This window comes from Nuphar pumila, chromosome 12 (assembly GCF_984573655.1).
Source record: "Nuphar pumila chromosome 12, dmNupPumi1.hap1.1, whole genome shotgun sequence".
Classification (NCBI taxonomy): domain Eukaryota; kingdom Viridiplantae; phylum Streptophyta; class Magnoliopsida; order Nymphaeales; family Nymphaeaceae; genus Nuphar; species Nuphar pumila.
This window is the reverse complement of record NC_143260.1, coordinates 100,685,785-100,704,283: the sequence shown is the minus strand read 5'-3', so window position 1 is coordinate 100,704,283 and position 18,499 is coordinate 100,685,785. Positions and strand designations below refer to the sequence as shown.

The 18,499-nt window shown below is 39.5% G+C and overlaps 1 protein-coding gene across 1 annotated transcript; it reads right to left on the bottom strand.

Moving 5' to 3' along the window:
- Positions 1-7,337: 7,337 nt before the first annotated feature.
- Positions 7,338-9,591, bottom strand: LOC149821322 (glucan endo-1,3-beta-glucosidase-like). Its single transcript, XM_089983133.1, has 3 exons — positions 8,451-9,591; positions 7,605-7,887; positions 7,338-7,487 (listed from the first exon to the last, which is right to left on the bottom strand). Exons 1-3 carry the CDS (start codon positions 9,513-9,515, stop codon positions 7,459-7,461), a joined length of 1,377 nt encoding a protein of 458 aa, XP_089839259.1. The 5' UTR covers positions 9,516-9,591; the 3' UTR covers positions 7,338-7,458.
- Between the last annotated feature and the right edge of the window lie 8,908 nt (positions 9,592-18,499).

The window sequence follows — 18,499 nt, the reverse complement described above, 5'->3', positions numbered from 1 at the left end:
ATGCAGTTTGTTATTAGTTTGTAGATAGCGTTTTTCTATTGTTCCATTTCATGCTTGTTAGTTAGATATTCTTTAGAAGAAGAGCACGCTGTCATGGACCAGATCTAGTTCTATTAACCAGATCGACGTGACCATTGTGTTAGTGCAGTACTGATTTAGTTTAATACGAATCAGATCTAGACCAGGCCGTTTCAGCGTGAGAGCACTAGAACCAAACCAATCTGCGAACTTACAGGTTGGGATCAAATTCAGCCAAATTGAACAACGTTATATTTTACTTCTTTTGCGAAGTTTGGATCATTCAGATATCTAGTCCAAACTTGTTGCAGCCAATATGACAACCTGACGGATCATGGATTGAATGTGTGATCTCTTCAAGTTTTGAAATAGCACCAATCGCCTATGTGTGATCGGTACACCATAAGCTGCAGTTTATATGATTTCATGGCTGTCACGTGCTCTTATTCGTTTGCATAAACCCCTATTGAGTAGTTAAATGGTCTATTGCTTCAAGAAGTCAGTTTATTTTTAGAAGTTAAATTGTTTCATAGATTAGTTGCATATTAGTTAAATTTTGGTTTTTATTATTTTTAGAAGTAGATATGGTTTGTTACTTGTCTTAGAAGAAGTAGTTCCTTATTGTTTCTTTTACATTAATAGTTAGGTTTGCGTGTTATTGGTTAAGTAGTAATGGTTAAAAATTCTTTTTTTTATTTACTGAATAGTTAGACCAGGTTTCGTATATTTCAATTCTTTTTTTTTTTATAGTTTGGAATTCATGTTTTGCTTAAAGTAGAAATCGTTATTAGTTTAGTTCATTTCATGTATAGTTAAATTAATGCACTCCACAATTTCTTGTTTCGTAATTAGTTGAATAGTTAGTTTTAGTTTGTTTTGCATTTAGTTAAATTGATTCTTAGTTGTTAAGTAGTTAGCTTGATTGTTTGTTCATAGTTTGTTAGTAGTTGATTGGTTAGTTTGTCTTTTAGTGTAATGGTTTGTTTAGTATAGTTAGTCATTTTATGTCAGTTTGTTTCTTGTTTTTGTGATTTTTGTTTATACTAACATTAAAGTTTCTCTCTTGTTTTGTTTGTTTCGTATTTTTATTTTTGTATGAAAGCGTCCAGACGTGCGATAAGACCTCAAACAAGTCCTTCAGAGAGCTCCTCAGGAATCCCTTCAAGACTAAAAACCAATGATGAAGAAACAAAGAAGGGAAGCAGTGAAGATAGAAAGGGACTAGAAGCTCTAAGCTAAAGACCTTTTCTTTCTTTTTAGTTTAGGATTTATTTTATTTTATTTATTTATTTCAGTGGGTATGTAATAAAATCATTAATTATTCTTTATAAGTCCTATGCAGAGGGCATCACTCATTCTTTTATTTAGTTAATTATTTTTTATTTTCAAGGCAACAAAAGTAGTTCTGTGTGGGGTACCAAAGTACTTATCACATTTCCTAAGTTCAACCCGGATTACACCACTAGTGTGAACCGGTTTTTATGATTTGATGCACGGTTTGCACAAACATTTTTATTGAAAATATATCTCAAAAATACTCTATTGAAAAAGATGCATCAACATTCTTGAGGAGGGGATTTCTCACTTTTGATATTTTTCTATATCACTTGTTGTGTGAGATCCTCTCCCTTATAAGGGAGAGTATGATGGTGGTTTCACCTAGTGGGTAGCTATTACTTAGCTTTATGGGACCTATCAATTTTTTCTTTAAAGAGAGAAAATCGGTAATAGGTTTCACCTCATTTCATGCTTACTCAAACGAAGCACGCTCAAATGTGCTTCATTTGATAAGGCCCATTATTGGGCGGTTTCATATGTTGGAGAGCGAATGAGTTCACCTCTCTTCTCACCGCATGAAAAATGGCCAGCCCTGGTCATGTAAGACAACACATGCAATGAAAAGATGATAAGATGTTCTTCCTCTTTGGCCATAGAAAACCCCAGTTTTTAAAGCCAATCTTGGGAGAGCAGACAACCTTATGATGCAAGGGTTATAGCAGCCCTTGGCTAATGTCCTTTGCACCAAATGAAACACATGTGTGAGGGCTTGGGATAGTAAGTGCGACTTATCTGCCATGACTGCTGTGTTGAGAAAGTTGAAGAGTTGCCTAGCATGAGGGAGTCTTTTTCAGCAGGGCGGATCATCGTAGAGAAGTCCTGAAAACCAGCATTAACTACGACTTGCTGCACATTAGAGGGAACATCCATATCCCCAAGCGAGTCTTGGTAAAAGATATCAGCCACCCGAATGGGAAGAAGGAATTGGATAAGAGATTTGGAGATCGGTGTACCAATAAATTCTATATAAATTTTGTGGAAGCCAATGGGTCTACCTAAAAAGGAAAACCGCTGGCTGTTTTTGACCCGCCATCTGATGCCTTCCTGAATGCTAACCATGAGTTAAGCATCCGTGAGAACCTCTGCCCACAAAATTTGGGTACCAAATGGAAGTCCTTTGAAGGTACTTACATTTAACAATTTTGACCCATAGATTAGAATCATCTTGAATCACCGACCAACCTTGTTTTGCTAGGCAAGCAGAGTTATGATCTTTTAATGATTTGATTCCCAGCCCACCCTCATCTTTAGGCCTGCAAACTTTTTTTTTTTTTGAAAGGCTAACTGGGATTAGGCAGACCCTACCAAAACAACAGCCACCCTATGTGACATGGGGATTTGATCCTGGGCCTTCAGCTTGACACAGGACCCCGCTTACCACATGGGATACCACCTCGGTGGTTAGCCCTGCAAACTTTGTCCCAAATGGTGATTGGAGGGAGAGTCATGTCATAGGAACTAATTCATAATTTTCACCATTTGAAAAACCACAGAACCCAGTAATAGGAATCAAGACATTCAGTATATAGGAAAAGATACTAGAACAAATTTGATGAGTACTAACCTGCTTGCCATGGATAGATCCGTCTTAAATAGGGATGGCAGTGGACCGGGGGAAAGCGGGGCCCCGCCCCGCCTCGCCCTGTTTGGACTGGGGATGAAGGGTATGAAACGGTGATGGAGGCGGGGACGAAGGTTAAAATCCATCCCCGTCCGGGGGTGGAGGCGGGGATGGACGTGCACTTTTCCCCGCCCCGCCCCGTCCCCGCCCCGACCACTTTTCCCTGCAATATTCCCGCCCCGCCTCATCCCCGTTTGAACCGGGGATGGAGGACATGAAACGGGGATGAAGGCGGGGATGGAGGCGGGGGTGGAGACCTTGTCCCCCACCCCACCCCACTGCCATCCCTAGTCTTAAACATGATAGAGGCAATCTTGTTGTTAGCCATCGAGTGGACGAGGATCATGGATTAAGAGAATACTTTCTGGGTTATTCCTGCATTTCAAAAAAGCTCTCTGATTTTTCTAAATGATGCGTTGGAGGATGGGGGGTCATACGAGAGACCACAATCTTAATAATATTTTTGTAAAAAAAAAAAAAAATGTACACAAGTTAATTGGCCTAAATTTAGAAAATGATCATTTTTCAAACATGCTCTCATCTTGAGCGCACCTTCTTCTTTAAAGATTTAGAACTATGTGAGACATTAATGCTTGAAGATAAAATCTTTGATGGCTACACATATCTTTGAAAATGAAAGATCAGAAAGAGGTAAAAAAGCTACCTGAGAATCCATCAGGGCCAGGAGCTTTCGCAGTCCACATCAAACACTGTCTTGGTTATCTTCTCGTCAGAAACTGGGGACAGGAGATTTGAATTCTCCTCTATGTTAACCCGAGGATCTCAAGATCCCTGGAAAGAATCGAGACAGGGCATTAGGTATTATTTTAGGGAGCACTGAGGATCAACTTATTGGATCATGGCCCATATGACAAAGATTTTATAGAGGATCAATTGAGACTGCATAGAATGAGTAGCACAATTCAATATTTGAGCACACTCTCTAGAGCAAAACCATTCAAACCTTCCAAAGAAGCCATAGATTTTATTTGGATCGGGTTATTGTTTGTTCCCAAAACAAGAAAAGAATTGTGGGCCCACTTTATTGTTGAGGGGCTACTAATGCAAATGTAAACATAGCTTGATTGCACCTTGCAAGCTTGACCTATCTCTGACCCAAAGGGGGTTTGGCGTAGTGGGATGAGACGTAGTCTGTTAAGGTGTCTAGGTTCAAATCCTATAGTCGTCACCGCTTGCGCAAATCAAAGTGTGCCAACTCTTTGGGGGCAAGCGGTCAGCCCACAGACATGGTGTTTTATGCGGTCAGGATAGTGATCATAAGTACGACAGGCAGAGCCAAATCCTGGTGTCTAGGGTCTTGAGAACGGAAGGGGATCAGGTCATGCTGAACATGAGCGTTTTTCTCATGCTGACATCATAGCCGTCCGATTTGCATTTTAAAAAGCTCAAAAGTCAACAAAACCACGTGGCATTCATCCAAAATGGAAACAGACGGCCACGATGTCCGCATGAACAAAAACGCTCATGTTCAGCATGACCTGATCTGCGCCCCCTACCTGTTGCAAAATAAGGAAATGGGTGCCACCAACTCCCATATGCCCCTCGGAGTAGGGGTGGCAATCGGGTCGGGTTGGCGGGTTGGCGTGTCAGCATACCTCAACCCGAACCCAACCCGTTTATTAAACGGGTTGGCTGTGGCAAACACGAATCCGACCTGTTTAATAAACGGGTAACCCAACACGACCCGCCAACCCATTTAATAAATGGGTTGGGTCGGGTAAACGGGTTTTCAGGTTCGCGGGTCGGGTTGGCGGGTTGACGGATCGGGTTGGCAGGTAGGCAGGTTGGCGGGTTGACGGGTCGGGCAGACGGGTTGACGGGTCGGGTTGGTGGGTTGACCCACCCGCCTAACCCGTTTATTAAACGGGTCAGCCGGGTTGGCGGGTTGGCATACCCCCAACCCGAACCCGACCTGTTTAATAAACGGGTTACGTGGGTCGACCCGTTTATTAAATGGGTTGGCTTAAGCCCAACCCGAACCCGCCTAAGAGGCGGGTTGGCGGGTCGTGTCAGAAATTGCCACCCCTACCTCGGAGCATATCCAGTGATCGTACTATACAAAACACAACAGTTCGCTGGGCAGCGATTTTTGTTTTCCCATCACATGCAATGACTTTATATGTTCACAACTAATCAGAAAATTAATCTGTTTGCACAGCGATTTTCTGTGTTTTGTGTAGCCTGAGTATTTTGTAAAATACTTGGAACCGATCACTAAAACGTGTGTCTATGCCCTTTTTAGCAGCTTAAAATATGGGGCCGGCCACAATGGGCATGCCTAAGGGTGTCAACAGGTCTGGTTTACCCAGACCCAACCTGAATCAAACCCTATAGGGTACGGGTATGGTGATAAATAAGAAGACCCGATTAAAACCTGAAGGTCTGATTAAAACATGGACCCGGGTATAATTTGTGAAATTTTATACCAGACTCGAGCCTGACCCTAGTTCCGATTAAGACCCACAAATTTTCAATGTAAAAATAATAAAAAATTTATTTTATCGGGTATGACCCGGGTCTGGTTTATGTAGTTCTTATCGGGTTTGGGTATGATTTCTCTTATGATGGGTCAGATTAGACTCGAGTCTGGACTCGATACCATACCAAAAAATTGGGGCCAGGTCTGGTTTCACCTGGGTCTGAATCAAACCTGACCTGTTGACACCCCTAGGCATGCCCTTTTCTGGTCTACCTATTTCAAGCCTCCCCTCCCCTTTTTTCTTATTAGGGGTGTCAACGAGTTGGGTTTATCCCGACCAAACCCTATAGGGTATGGGTACGGTGATAAATAAGAAGACCCGGGTCTGAACCTGAAGGTCCAGTTAATACATGGATTCAGGTATAGTTTGTGAAATTTTATACGAGACCCTGGCACGACCTGAGTTCTGATTAAGGCCTTCAATTTTTCAGTGTAAAAATGATAAAAAAATATTATTTTATCAGATATGGTCCGGGTCCGGTTTATATAGTTTTTATCAGGTCTGAGTAGGGTTTCTCTTATAGTGGACCCGATTATACTCGGGTCCAGACCTGATACCATACCAGAAATTTGGGTCCAAGTCTGGTTTCACCTGAGTCTGAACCAAACCCGACTAGTTTTTATACCAATCGACTAGCGAGAGAAGTGGTTAATACTGGTAAAAAAAAACTTCACGAACTAAATAACCTGTTCAAGTGAAACAAACCAAGCGAATTGTTTATAGGAAAAACACATTGTTTTAGAGCTGAGAGAAATAAGATAAAAAAAATACACGTAAAATATGTCATGTAAAACATATCTAAAATATATTTATTATTATCTAACGAGTTTAACCAAGCCGAATACCTATTGTTTGCCAGTCCTAAAAGTGGTTTTATTTACCCTACTTATGAACAAAAAAAAAAAGCAAAAAAGAGACTTTAAAAAAAAAAAAGAAAAGCAAAAAGAGAAAAAAAACTCGTGGAGAGCACGTAAGATCGTAACATGGACTCATTGTTCGACACTATCCAGGCCAAGTCGCATCCAAGTCAGTTTAACTAGAGCCTGTATTGGCTTACGAAAAGGCCTAGCGTGAGTAGTCTGATCGGGTTTGGACAAATAACCTGATTCCAATTTGCAGGCTGGACATGTTTTGGTTGAGTACCAAGGTCACGACCTGGACTAGACAAGTTTTGTGACTTACTAGTGTCTAGGGGTGGCAATCGTGTCGGGTTGGCGGGTCAGCATACCTCAACCCGGACCGACCCGTTTATTAAACGGGTCGGCTGTGGCAAACACGAACCCGACCCGTTTAATAAACGGGTAACCCGACACGACCCGCCAACCCATTTAATAAATGGGTTGGGTCGGGTAAACGGGTTCTCAGGTTTGCGGGTCGACGGGTTGGCAGATGGGTTGGCGGGTTGACGGGTTGGGGTGGCGGGTTGGCAGACGGGTTGGCGGGTTGACCCACCCGCCTAACCCGTTTATTAAACGGGTTGGCTTAAGCCCAACCCGAACCCGCCTAAGAGGCGGGTTGGCGGGTCGTGTCAGGTTTTGCCACCCCTACTAGTGTCCCCCCAGGAAAAAAAAAAAAAAACTTAGTGTCGAGTCGCGTTCACCCGTGTCCTGTCCCGACCCACCTGACCACACAAAACAACAACAAAAATCTTTCAAAGTCCAAAGAGGGTACAGCCTTAGTGGCTTTCAACACCCACCAAACTCCTCGCCACCTGACTGAAACAAAAAAGCTATTTTTGACGAGACCATTAATGAATGAACAGCACACCGGTCCACCACGAGCAGTAGTCCACCAACACACGTTTATAAATAAGGCAGTTTCTCAGACACACACTAAACACCCTTTACATTTTTCTTCAAAGGTTCAAACCCAACCCAGTGTGAGTCACACAGCTTATCCCTAAATAAAACAAATTCTAAAGCTCCGGCCGAAACAGCCGGTGCTTTTTCTTTCAAGTTTCTATTTCAATGGCCTCGACTTTCACGCGCTGTAGATGCAGTTGCCGTAACCTGTCAGGCATAAACAAAAAGAAAAGTAGGTTTGAAATTCAAAGCGGTGATAAGAAGAGAAAACAAAATTAATTTTCTCTCTGAAATGAGGGGTTGGTGGGGTTTGGTGAAGCTTACTGGGGTCGGAAGTGGTGATGAGGGCGGTGTGGGCGAAGTCGCAGTTGAAGTCGTGGCGACCAGCGTACTGGTAGTAGGCGTTCATGGCGTAGGCAGCGTGGGACTGCACGGTGGAGGGCTCGAAGCAGGCTCCTCCCGACTGGATCGGGGAGCAGTCGACGCCCGAGCTGCAGACGTACTCGATGTTGGCCTGCAGCGCCTTCTCGTCCACGCCCGCCGTCGGCACGCACCACCTCTTACCCGAAGAAGATGGCGCTGAACTCGCCGGCGCCGGCGTCCCTGACTGCAACCACCACAACACAAAAAATGCCATCAGTATATATCTTCTATAAAAATATACAGACTTTGGAGAGAAAGAGAGAGAGAGAGAGAGAGAGAGAGAGCGACACGAATGAGGGTGACTCGAAATAGCACAAGAGGCGAGTTTTGCAAAACTTCTACTCGCAGACGATCACACGGCTTCTTCTTTTTTCATTTTTTCATTGATTTGTTTTTGTATTTACGTAAAACATATATCTTATAGAAAATATTGTTAAAATTTTTAGAAAGTAAATTAAAAATTCTAAAACAAGTTAAAACTAAATGATACGTGTCGCGTCGCGTCTTAGACATGGACAGAAAAAATGAGGGTATAATGGCTGCATTTCGTGGTGCAACAAGCCAGGTCGAGCAAGAAGCTCTATTGTTAAGATTTTTTTAAAAAGCATTAAAAAGGTAAAACTGCTAAAGGCAGGTGTCAACAGAAATGGGTCGTGTCGTGTCGTGTGACGACGGACTCGAATATTTTCATCAGAAAGAGGAGGAGAACAAAAGAGGGGTCTAATGGTTTCGTTTCGTGGTGCAAACCTGGTCGAGCAGGACGCCCACGTCGTAGACGGGGGTGAAGTCGGCCTGGAAGAGCCCGAAGTGGCGCTCGGCGGTAGGCCCCGGCTTGAGGTTCTCGTCGAAGAGCGAGAAGACGAACGTCTCGAACGTCCGACCGGGCATCAGTGGCGTACCCCTTCCCGACGTGACGTGCCGGATCAGGTTCCCGTTGTACGACCGCGCGCTATCCACGCTCACCGCCGGCTGCTGGGCAGCGTCGCCGACCGACGGCCACCCCGTCTCCGCCACCACGATCTCCACGTCGCCGTACCCCATCCGCTTCATCGCCGAGTACACCGCGTCCATCTGCCCGTCGAACATGTTGGTGTAGTTGTGCCCGGTCGCCGGGTCGTAGATGCCGGAGTTCGGTCGGAACAGGGCGTAGTTCAGCGTCTCCGGCGTGTAGCCGAAGTAGGGGTAGGGGTTCACCATGAAGGGCGAGCCCGTGGAGCGGTGGAATTCGAGCATCGGGGCGAAGATGACGCGGTCGTAGCCCCGCCGGAATCGGCCGGAGGACGGCGGGTTAGAGACGGAGAGGATGCCGAGGGAGTGCGGCGTGGAAACCTGGATCCGGCCGAGGCCGGCGGCGGAGAGGGCGGAGTGGAGGGAGCGCATCGCCGGGAGGAGGCGGGCGATGAGGACCTTGTCGCCGGTGGCGAGGATCTCGTTGCCGACGGAGATGCGGGTGATGTTGGTGGCGGGGACGAAGGGGGTGACGTGGGCGGCGATCCACTGGGCGGCGCCGGGGGCCTTCGAGAGGGAGAGGATCTCGTCGTTGGCGACGGCCACCGTGACGGAGATGCCGGTGCTGGAGAACGCCTGGATCAGGGCAGGGTCGGAGCCGAAGAGCTTCACGCGGTCGATGGAGGTGCGGGTCCGGAGGAACTCGGCCACCTGCGTCGGCGGAGGGAGGTTGTCTCCGACCGTGCCGTAGTTCACCCCGATGCGTGGAGCCGCGGCGTTGGCGGTGGTGACGAGCACGAGGAGCAGGAGAAGGAGCGGCGCCGCTGCTATGGTGGTGGCGGGTGGTGGTGGTTTTCGGGCCATGGTTGGTGGTTCAGGAGATGTAGCGATGGGGGGTTTTCTGTCTTTACGTTTCGTTACCGAATAATTCTTTTGGCTTGAGAGAGAGGGTTTTGATGGGTTGGGAGAGTCGTGGTGGGCATTTAAAGCGGACGCTTAGCTGAAAAGTGGTCTCGTCTCAAATTCGTAGTTTTTTTTTTTGTCGGTTTACTCATGAAAGCCCATCTTGATGACGAGGGTAATGAGTTGGTCCAACCTTCCTTGTATTTCCTTAACCATCTTAACCTGATTTAAAAGTTATATTTACATAAAACTTGTGTTAAATGAATATATTTGTAGAGTAATGAAAAATTAATGGTTCATATATGCACTAGAACATTTTGACAATAAAGGAAAAAATGTATATTACTGCTTAAAACTAAACAGTATTGATCAAAGCATTTGTGTTCAAATTAAGAAAAAGACTCGTATAGCTAATGTAAGAAGAGGAGGTGGGAGAGAATTCAAATAAAAAAACTTGAGCTGTTTTTTCCTTTTCAAAAAGTTTGGACTCGATGACGTGGAATAGTCTCATATTCAAGAAGTTTGAGTTTGCTGTGGCTTTATAACTTATATGTAAATTCTTACACTTGTTCCTATAATGACTACCACATATGCCTGTTGAGCTGGGCCCGAGTGTGAGTATGGGTAATTGGCCCTTTAGGGTTATATCCAATTAAGATCAAAGACTTTGCGTTTTCTCTCCATGCTGTTCGCTCTCTCTCTCTTTGCGTTTCCCCTGAAGGAGCTCCGAAGCCAAACGCCAAACACAATCTTAATTTAGATTGAGCCCCAAGAACCCAACATATATCGAGTCGTGACTTGTGGAGCTGGGTCATTCACTGTCATTCAATTGATAACAGTGAATGACCATTGATAGGAAAATTGATAACAGTGAACGACCATTGATAGGAAAAGCAGTAAAAAAACTAAAAAACAGATGAAAGCCAAATATATCGTTCGTTATTTTGTTTGCAATTCAATGATCTCTCTCTCTCTCTCTCTCTCTCTCTCTCTCTCTCTGGGAGCGTAGAATCATGTGGAGAAATGAGTGAACTGGGAGCGCAGAATCATGCTCCCCACTAGGACAACAAAGTCTTGAGTTTTGTTTTCAGATCGGCTTCAGCGTTTAATTTAATGCTATAGTGTAATGTGAGTTTTCAATTTCAAATTTGATAAAAAGAAAGGCAGCTTCTTCATCACCACCGTCCGTCGAAGCAACAAAGTATCCGTTATAGATGCATTGTTGGTTCGAGTGCTGTTCCCTAGGGCAATAAAAAAAGAAAAGCAAAAAGATTGCCAGGCTGCTACGTTGTGTTTTTTTTTTTTTAAGAGCTGCCCTCCACATGAGCGTGCTCCCTTCAATACAGCGTTTGCGTGGCAACCAAAACCCTCACTGATCTGTGAAAACAAAACAAAAATTGCGTTTGCGTGTCATGGGATATGAAGGTTTTTATAGAAACGCTCGTCGCAGTTCTTGGGAAAACTCTCCCCTGCCTATGAGCCGAACCCTAAATTCCAATTAGTGTGGGCACAAATGCATGGTATTAGTGGTTGCATATATATATATATATATATATATATATATATATATATATATATATATATATATATATATATATATATATATATATATATATATATATATATATATATAAAGTGCAAAATTGATACACGCTAAATGGGTTTTTCCATCTTTTCAGTATTTTTTTTGCAGTTCTGACCCAATAAATGTGGTGGGCATGATAGATTTACGAGGATTTCGGATGAAAAAATGATATTTGAAGCTTCAAAAATTTACAAAGATTTTGGACCGTTGATTTTTCGAACCTTATAAAAACCTATCCATATGTGGTAATCTAACATTTCAATAGAAAGCAATGAGAGTAAAATTAAAATCATTGAAAAAAGCTCAAACTTAGATCATTCATAATCTTTCACAAGAAAAAAAAACTTTTAGGTTGTACGTGGTATAGAAAATAAAAAAAATAAGAGTAATGAGATCTTTGAAACATACAAAACTAAACTAGTCGCCAAATAATATTTGTAAGAGTATGACATAGATTATAAAAAAAGTTTTACTCATATTGTCACCCATGACCACAGTTAGGACCCTCATTGCATTAGTCTATATATCAAATGGACATTAAAAATATTTTTCCAAATGAAAATCTTATGAAAGAAGTATACATTGAGGGAACATTTCTCAAGAAAAAGTTATTTACTTACAAAATACATTATATGGTTTGAAACAAACTCCCAAAGGTTAGTATCATAGATTTAGCAGAGTTATGTCTAATATTGGTTTTAGTTCTTATTTGACGGACACAACTATGCTTGTTAAGGATTTTGATGCATATACTGTTATTTTGCTTCTTTATGTTGATGATATGATTACACTATAGGCAAAAAATAGGGAGTTCAAAATATTAAAAGGATTCTTAAAATTGATTTTGAAATAACTGATTTGGGTTTTTTAAGATACTTTCTAAGTATAAAGGTTGTTATTCTCTTAGAGGACATCTATTATCTCAATTTAAGTTTGTTTTTTATATTATTTTCAAGTTGGTATCACAGATAACAATAGGGTTGATACTCCCGAAGTGACAAATATCAAAATAAAAATTGATGATGGGGAGATTTTTTATGATCAACACCTTATTGGTAGCTTGTTGGAGTCATTTCTTATTTGTGAATTACTAGACCTGATATAATACATATTGTACACACTACTAGTCAATTTCAGCATGCTCTCACATCTGTTCACATGGGGGTTATTTTGCATATCATTAAATATCTTAAAAACTCTTTCTAGAGGTTTGTTTATGTCTTCTTCATCTGCTTTAGACTTACTTGCATATACTTTTGCAAATTGGGGAGGTGATCCCAACAATAGGCACTCAACCATGGGTTTCTGTGTTTTGACGATACAAAAAACAACATATGGTCTTTCTTCTTTTGACTGAAGCTGACTACCGGGTCATGAACACTACTATAATGGAGGTGGTATAACTAAAAAGATTGTTAGCTCATATGAGAATCCAAATTTAAGAAGCTTAAAATATGTGTTGTGATAATAAGAGTATTATCTACATTGCTAGCAACCACAAATTTCATAAAAGGACCAAACACATCAACATGAATTGTTATTATGTATAAGAAAAATATCTTTAAATCATTATTGATCTGTCATATATCATATCAGAGTACCAATTGGCAGATTTCTTCACCAAACTTCTCATTGCTCATAGATTTCACTTTCTTCTTAGCAAACTTTCGGTTATTTTATCGTAAATTTGAGGGATAGTGTTATAATGTGTATATACATATAATGTGTATATACAATATGTATGTATATGTATTTATAAGTATATACACTTATATATGCATATATATTTATATATATATATTTATTGTAAATATTTTTTCCTTTTTCTCCATCTATTTTATTTTATTTTTGTCATTTGACTAATCAATACAAGGTTGATTAGCCTTTGACTAGTAGTTGGAGCTAGTCCAACGGCTGCAAATAGAGTTATTGGACTAGCTCCAATGACTCTTTTTGCTCTCTCTTGTGTATAAAAGGGGATATATCCCCTCTTGTAATCTAATACTTTCTGGCATTTTTGGGTTGTTAATAAGTTAATATTTTTTTAATGTTTGTGAGCCTTATTTGTGTATTCTCTTTGTGGGATTTGTGAGTATTTATTGTGACCACTTTTTGTAATTGTCCACTTTGGTTTTTGGTAGACTTTTGTTTGTGACAAAAGGCTCTTTTGGTTCTTTACACATCCTTATAATGTGACAATATGAGTGTTATTCATATAACAACAAATCTTGAATTTGATGAGCAAACGAGACATATTGAGATAGATTGTCACTTTATAATAAGAGCTTATGAAGATTGGATTGTCTCTCTTGAGCATGTGCATTTTGAAGAGCAAATTGTAGATGTGTTTACGAAGTCTTTCACCTACTCATTTCAAGACATTTCTTTTCAAAATTGGAATGATCCCTCTTGCGTCATCTCAAGTTTAAGAGAGAGTATGAAAAATGTAAAATATTGTAGTATTAGTGGTTATGATAACCCCCCTTATAATTTACATTATTTATTAGGGGAAGTTTTGTACATATCTAAAGTCATGTTGTAGCAATCAAAAGTCAAATATCCTTTTGCGCACAATTTTATTTTTAAGGGGTTGACCTAATATGTGGTTGTATATTGAAGTATTCCTCTCAACCCTAATCTTGCACTTTCTCTTTCTTGATTAGTATGCTATGATAAATGGCATATCATTTAGTGCCCAATCTTACAAAACAAAAAAAAAGAAAGGAAAAGAAACTGCATTTCCATGAGTTCCTCTTAAGGGCTCAAAAACATGTCACTGTATTATGCAGGAAGGACCATGTTAAAATCAGCACCCAATTCCCCAATTAGTAAAATTATGATGCAAAACCATGCAACTCCAAAATTTCATCTTCTTCAATGCTATAAGTTCGCATTCTTTAGCCTGGGCCAATATGAGGACCAAGTATCTTTGAGATTGGAGCCTTTGGCCTATCAATGTGATTTCTAGAGGTTTTTATGCCTAGAAAAGAATAACTTGGGGTTGGAAATGCATTAGTGATACTGATAGGTTGGAAATAACAAATATACGAAGATTAAACTATGCTATATGCCATGATGAAATATTATGCATGTATTTTATAAAATAAATAAAAGCTAATATAAATAATAAACTATGGAGAGATGGGGAAGAAGAAGCAAAACTCTCAGTTTACCTCCGATGGAAGAGTTAAGAAGAAGAAACAGTCTCTCTCCAAGCTGCACATACCTCTGACGATAGGGATAAGAAGAAGCTAGCGATAGCAAAGGTTAAAAGCAAGATGAAACAAATGAGGGAAAGAAAAAACGAGGGAGGAACCAACCAAGATCAAAATGGGGAAAGAAGAGAAGAGAGGGAGAAAGACAAAAGTTGCATGAAATACAAGGAGAAAGATGTCTTTTCTGTTGAAACAATACTATCTATACTACAAATTAGGTCATAAATGTGTTTTCTAAAAAAAAAATCAATTAATTTCCAAAAATTCTAAAGACACACTCCTCTAAAATCGTGTTTTATAAAAAAAATACTTCTAAATAAAATAGAAAATATTAGTTGGAATTCCTAAACTAATCAAGCTACAAACTAAAAAGTCTAAACTAATCAAAATACCACAAAAATGCAGGGAATGATTTAAATATATGATTTTATCATTATTTTGAATTTCAAAGAAGTTTCTCAAAAACATTGCTAAGAATGAGTTTTTAATATATTTTTTTGATGGATCATTCATAGAAATATATGTATAAAATGTTGAATTTATGCATGATCACTTATACTCTTTTCCTTTTAGTGAAGAACACATTCTGCATACACACAAGAACCAGAGCATTACCCTTTTAAAGCAAAAGAAAAGAAAATAACCAACCACTAACACAACTCTCGATCATGAGAGAAATTGACACTACACGTTTCCCTAATTTTAGCTCATAAAAGAAATACCAACAACCACAAAAAAACTGAAAAGAAAACCATTCCTGAAAATTAGCATCCATCTTCTGGCACGATTCTGAAATTCATTTACTGCACGTTCCTGAAACCATGTTTACTGTAGAAATTTTGAAATTCCTAGGGTTGTTCTGAACTTAATAAACTTTAAATACGATAAAGCCTGAGTGAATCCATCAGCTACCTCTTCATCAGTAGGACAATGCTTTAGCAAAATCTTTCCTTATACAACTACATGTCTAATAAAGTGATAACAAATGGCTATATGCTTTGTTCTACCATGAAAACTGGGATTTTTTGACATGAAAATGGTTGAGATATTAACACAATACAGTATAGTCACTTTTGACTAATATTGATGAAAGTCTTCTAAAATTTGTCTTATCCAAATTCCTTGACATGTTACGGTAGAGGCTGCTACATATTCTGCTTCCAATGAAGATAGAGCAGTTGAGCTTTGCTTCTTTGAACTCCATGAAACTGCACCTAATTCAAGCTTAAAGATAAAACCACATGTGCGCCTTCGATCATCTATAAAACTTGCCCAATCGCTATCAGTGAAGCCAATTAAATCAAATTTAGAGCAAGGTTTATACCAAATTCCATAATTAAATGTTCCCTTGATATAGCGTAGAATACGCTTGGCTGCTCCAAGATGATGAACAAAAGGTGAGTGCATAAATCGAAATACAAGACTAACTGGAAATAAGATATCCGATCTGCTATGTGTCAGATACATAAAGCCTCCAACCAAACTTCTAAAGTATTCTCATTTGCTTTAGTTGTTCCATCATTTATTGACAACTTTTCTATTGCTCTGTTACCTTGTTTGCAAGTAAAAGTATTTTGTTACCAACACCTGTGGTATCAGAGCTGAGGTTTTGATCTATCCAAGTTGATACTCTAAAAGAGCTTTATGCTTAAGCATAGAACCTACATCTTGGTGAGGTAAAACTGATATATAAATTAGTCTACGTGAGAGGTAAGCTAAGATGGCTAACTCAAATATGCTTAATCTCTCACAATCATTGGTTCCCATTTTTAATGGTGAAAATTATGAGCTCTGAAGTATTAAGATGCGTACTTTATTCATTTCTCAAGATCTTTGAGAATTAGTTGAATCTGGATATGCAGAAACAGATGTCACTAAGAATGATGACAAGATTGGAGAGAAGGTGAACATAAAAGATGTCTGAAAAAAGGATGCAAAGGCACTTCTCATGTTGTAGCAAGCAGTAACTGAATTAATTTTTCGTCGAATAGCAATTGCTATAAAGTCAAGTGAAGCATGAAGAAATCTTAAACAAGAGTTCCATGGTGACAAGAAGATAACTATAGTAAAATTACAGACTCTACGTAGACAGTTTGAAACTTTTACCATGAAATCAGGTGAATTTGTCCAAAGTTTTTTTCTCTCGTCTATCTATTATTGTCAATCAAATGAGGATTTTTGGTGAAGATATTAGTGATAAAAAAATTACTGAAAAAGCTTTGAGAAGTCTGCCATCTAAATTTGATCACGTAGTTATAGCCATTGAAGAATCTAAGGATTTGTCAGTTTATTCTTTTAATGAACTCATGGGTTCTCTCTTAGCTCACGAAGAGAGGATGAACAGGGTGGTGGGAAAACCTATGAAACAAGCCTTTCATTCTAAAGTAGATGTGAATTGCAAAGAGAAAGTTGAAAAAACAAATAGTAGACAGAGTAGTCAAGCTCGTGGTGGTCACCATGGTGAATTCCGTGGAAGCTCTCATGGTCGAGGTAGAGGAAGAGGCATATCTGATCAATGGCATCGAAGGAATCAGAACAATGAGAAAACAATGTATCAACAGAATTACAAAGGTAAGCAATGTTATTTTTATAAGAAGTATGGTCATGTTGAGGCAAATTGCTTTGAGAAAAATAAACAATAAGCACATGTTATTGAAGAAGAAGACGACAGTTTATTTCTCACATGTATTGATGCAAAAATGATAAAGATAATATATGGATTCTCGATAGTGGATGCAGAAATCATATGACAGGAAAGAAAAGTTTTTTCCAAAATCTTGATGAATCTGTTAAGTTACAAGTTTGGCTTGGTGATGACAAGCATATGAAGGTTGAAGGAAAGGGAACAATCTCAATCAAATCTAAATCAGGTACAAGCCGATTAATTCATTATGTATATTATGTTCCTAACCTTACACATAACCTGTTGAGTGTTGGTCAATTGATTCAAAAGGGTTATGAAGTGTTATTTCATAATGATTTGTGTGAAATCAGAAGCAAGAAGTTAGGTTTCCTCATTGCTGCAATACGTATGTCCAAAAACAAAATGTTCCCACTTGAGTTTTCAGATCTCAATAGTAGTGCCTTATTAGCTAAATCTGAAAACCAATCTTGCCTCTGGCATCTACGTTATGGACATTTGCATTTTAATGGTCTCAAATTTCTTAATCACAGAAAACAGGAATTTGGTTTACCTTCTATTGATGATTCGGGAGATGTATGTGAAGGATGCATTTATGAAAAGTAGCATCGAATCTCATTTTCAGTCAGAAAATCTTAGAGCGCTAGAGTTCCTCTTGAACTGGTTCATATAGACATCTGTGGTCCGATGAACACCTTGTCATTGAATAAAAGTAAGTATCTTCTTTTGTTCACATATGACTATACACGTATGAGTTGGGTGTATTTCTTATCTCAAAAATCTGAAGCACTTGACAAATTTAAGGAATTTAGAGTTTTTGTAGAAAAGAATGTGGATGAACCTTAAAAATTCTTCATACAAATAGAGGGGGGGAATTTTTATCTGATGATTTTGATTTATATTATAAAGAAAATGGGATTCACATGCAACTTACAGTGAGGAAGACACCACAACAGAATGGTGTGGCTGAAAAAAAAATCAAACTATTATTCAGATAGCTCAAAGTATGCTAAGTGAGAAAAAGCTACCTAATGATTTTTGGGCTGAAGCGGTAGCTACATCAGTACATCTTCTCAGTATGTCTTCCACAAAAGTTGTGAGAAATAAAACACCATATGAGGCGTGGTGGAACCAGAAACCAAATGTAAGTAACTTATGTATTTTTTGTTGTATAGCCTATCTCTAATTGATCCTAGTGAAAGATCAAAATTGGATAAAAAAAAGTGAAAAATGTATTTTTGTTGGGTATAGGTAAGAAACAAAAGGCTATAAATTGTATAATCTTGTCACTAAGAAGTTTATTATAAGGCGAGATGTAATTTTTGATGAAGAAGGTTTTTGGGAATGGAGTAACATTGAAGTGCAGGTTGTTCCTTTTCCTCATGATGAAGAGGAGTCATCAAAGACAAAAGAATAAGTGACAACAACTCAAGAGAGATCATCTACAGAGCAGTCACCAAAGCACTCAATGGGTTCTAACATTGATAATCTAGACGAACAAATG

What these genes read in the sequence shown, in the direction of transcription:
- LOC149821322 (XM_089983133.1), bottom strand. Translation starts at nt 9,515, where the DNA reads ATGGCCCGAAAACCACCACCACCCGCCACCACCATAGCAGCGGCGCCG. An exon ending in TGGGCGTCCTGCTCGACCAG is followed by an intron (nt 7,888 to 8,450) that starts GTTTGCACCACG and finishes TGGTGGTTGCAG; the next exon opens with TCAGGGACGCCGGCGCCGGC. An exon ending in CATCACCACTTCCGACCCCA is followed by an intron (nt 7,488 to 7,604) that starts GTAAGCTTCACC and finishes TATGCCTGACAG; the next exon opens with GTTACGGCAACTGCATCTAC.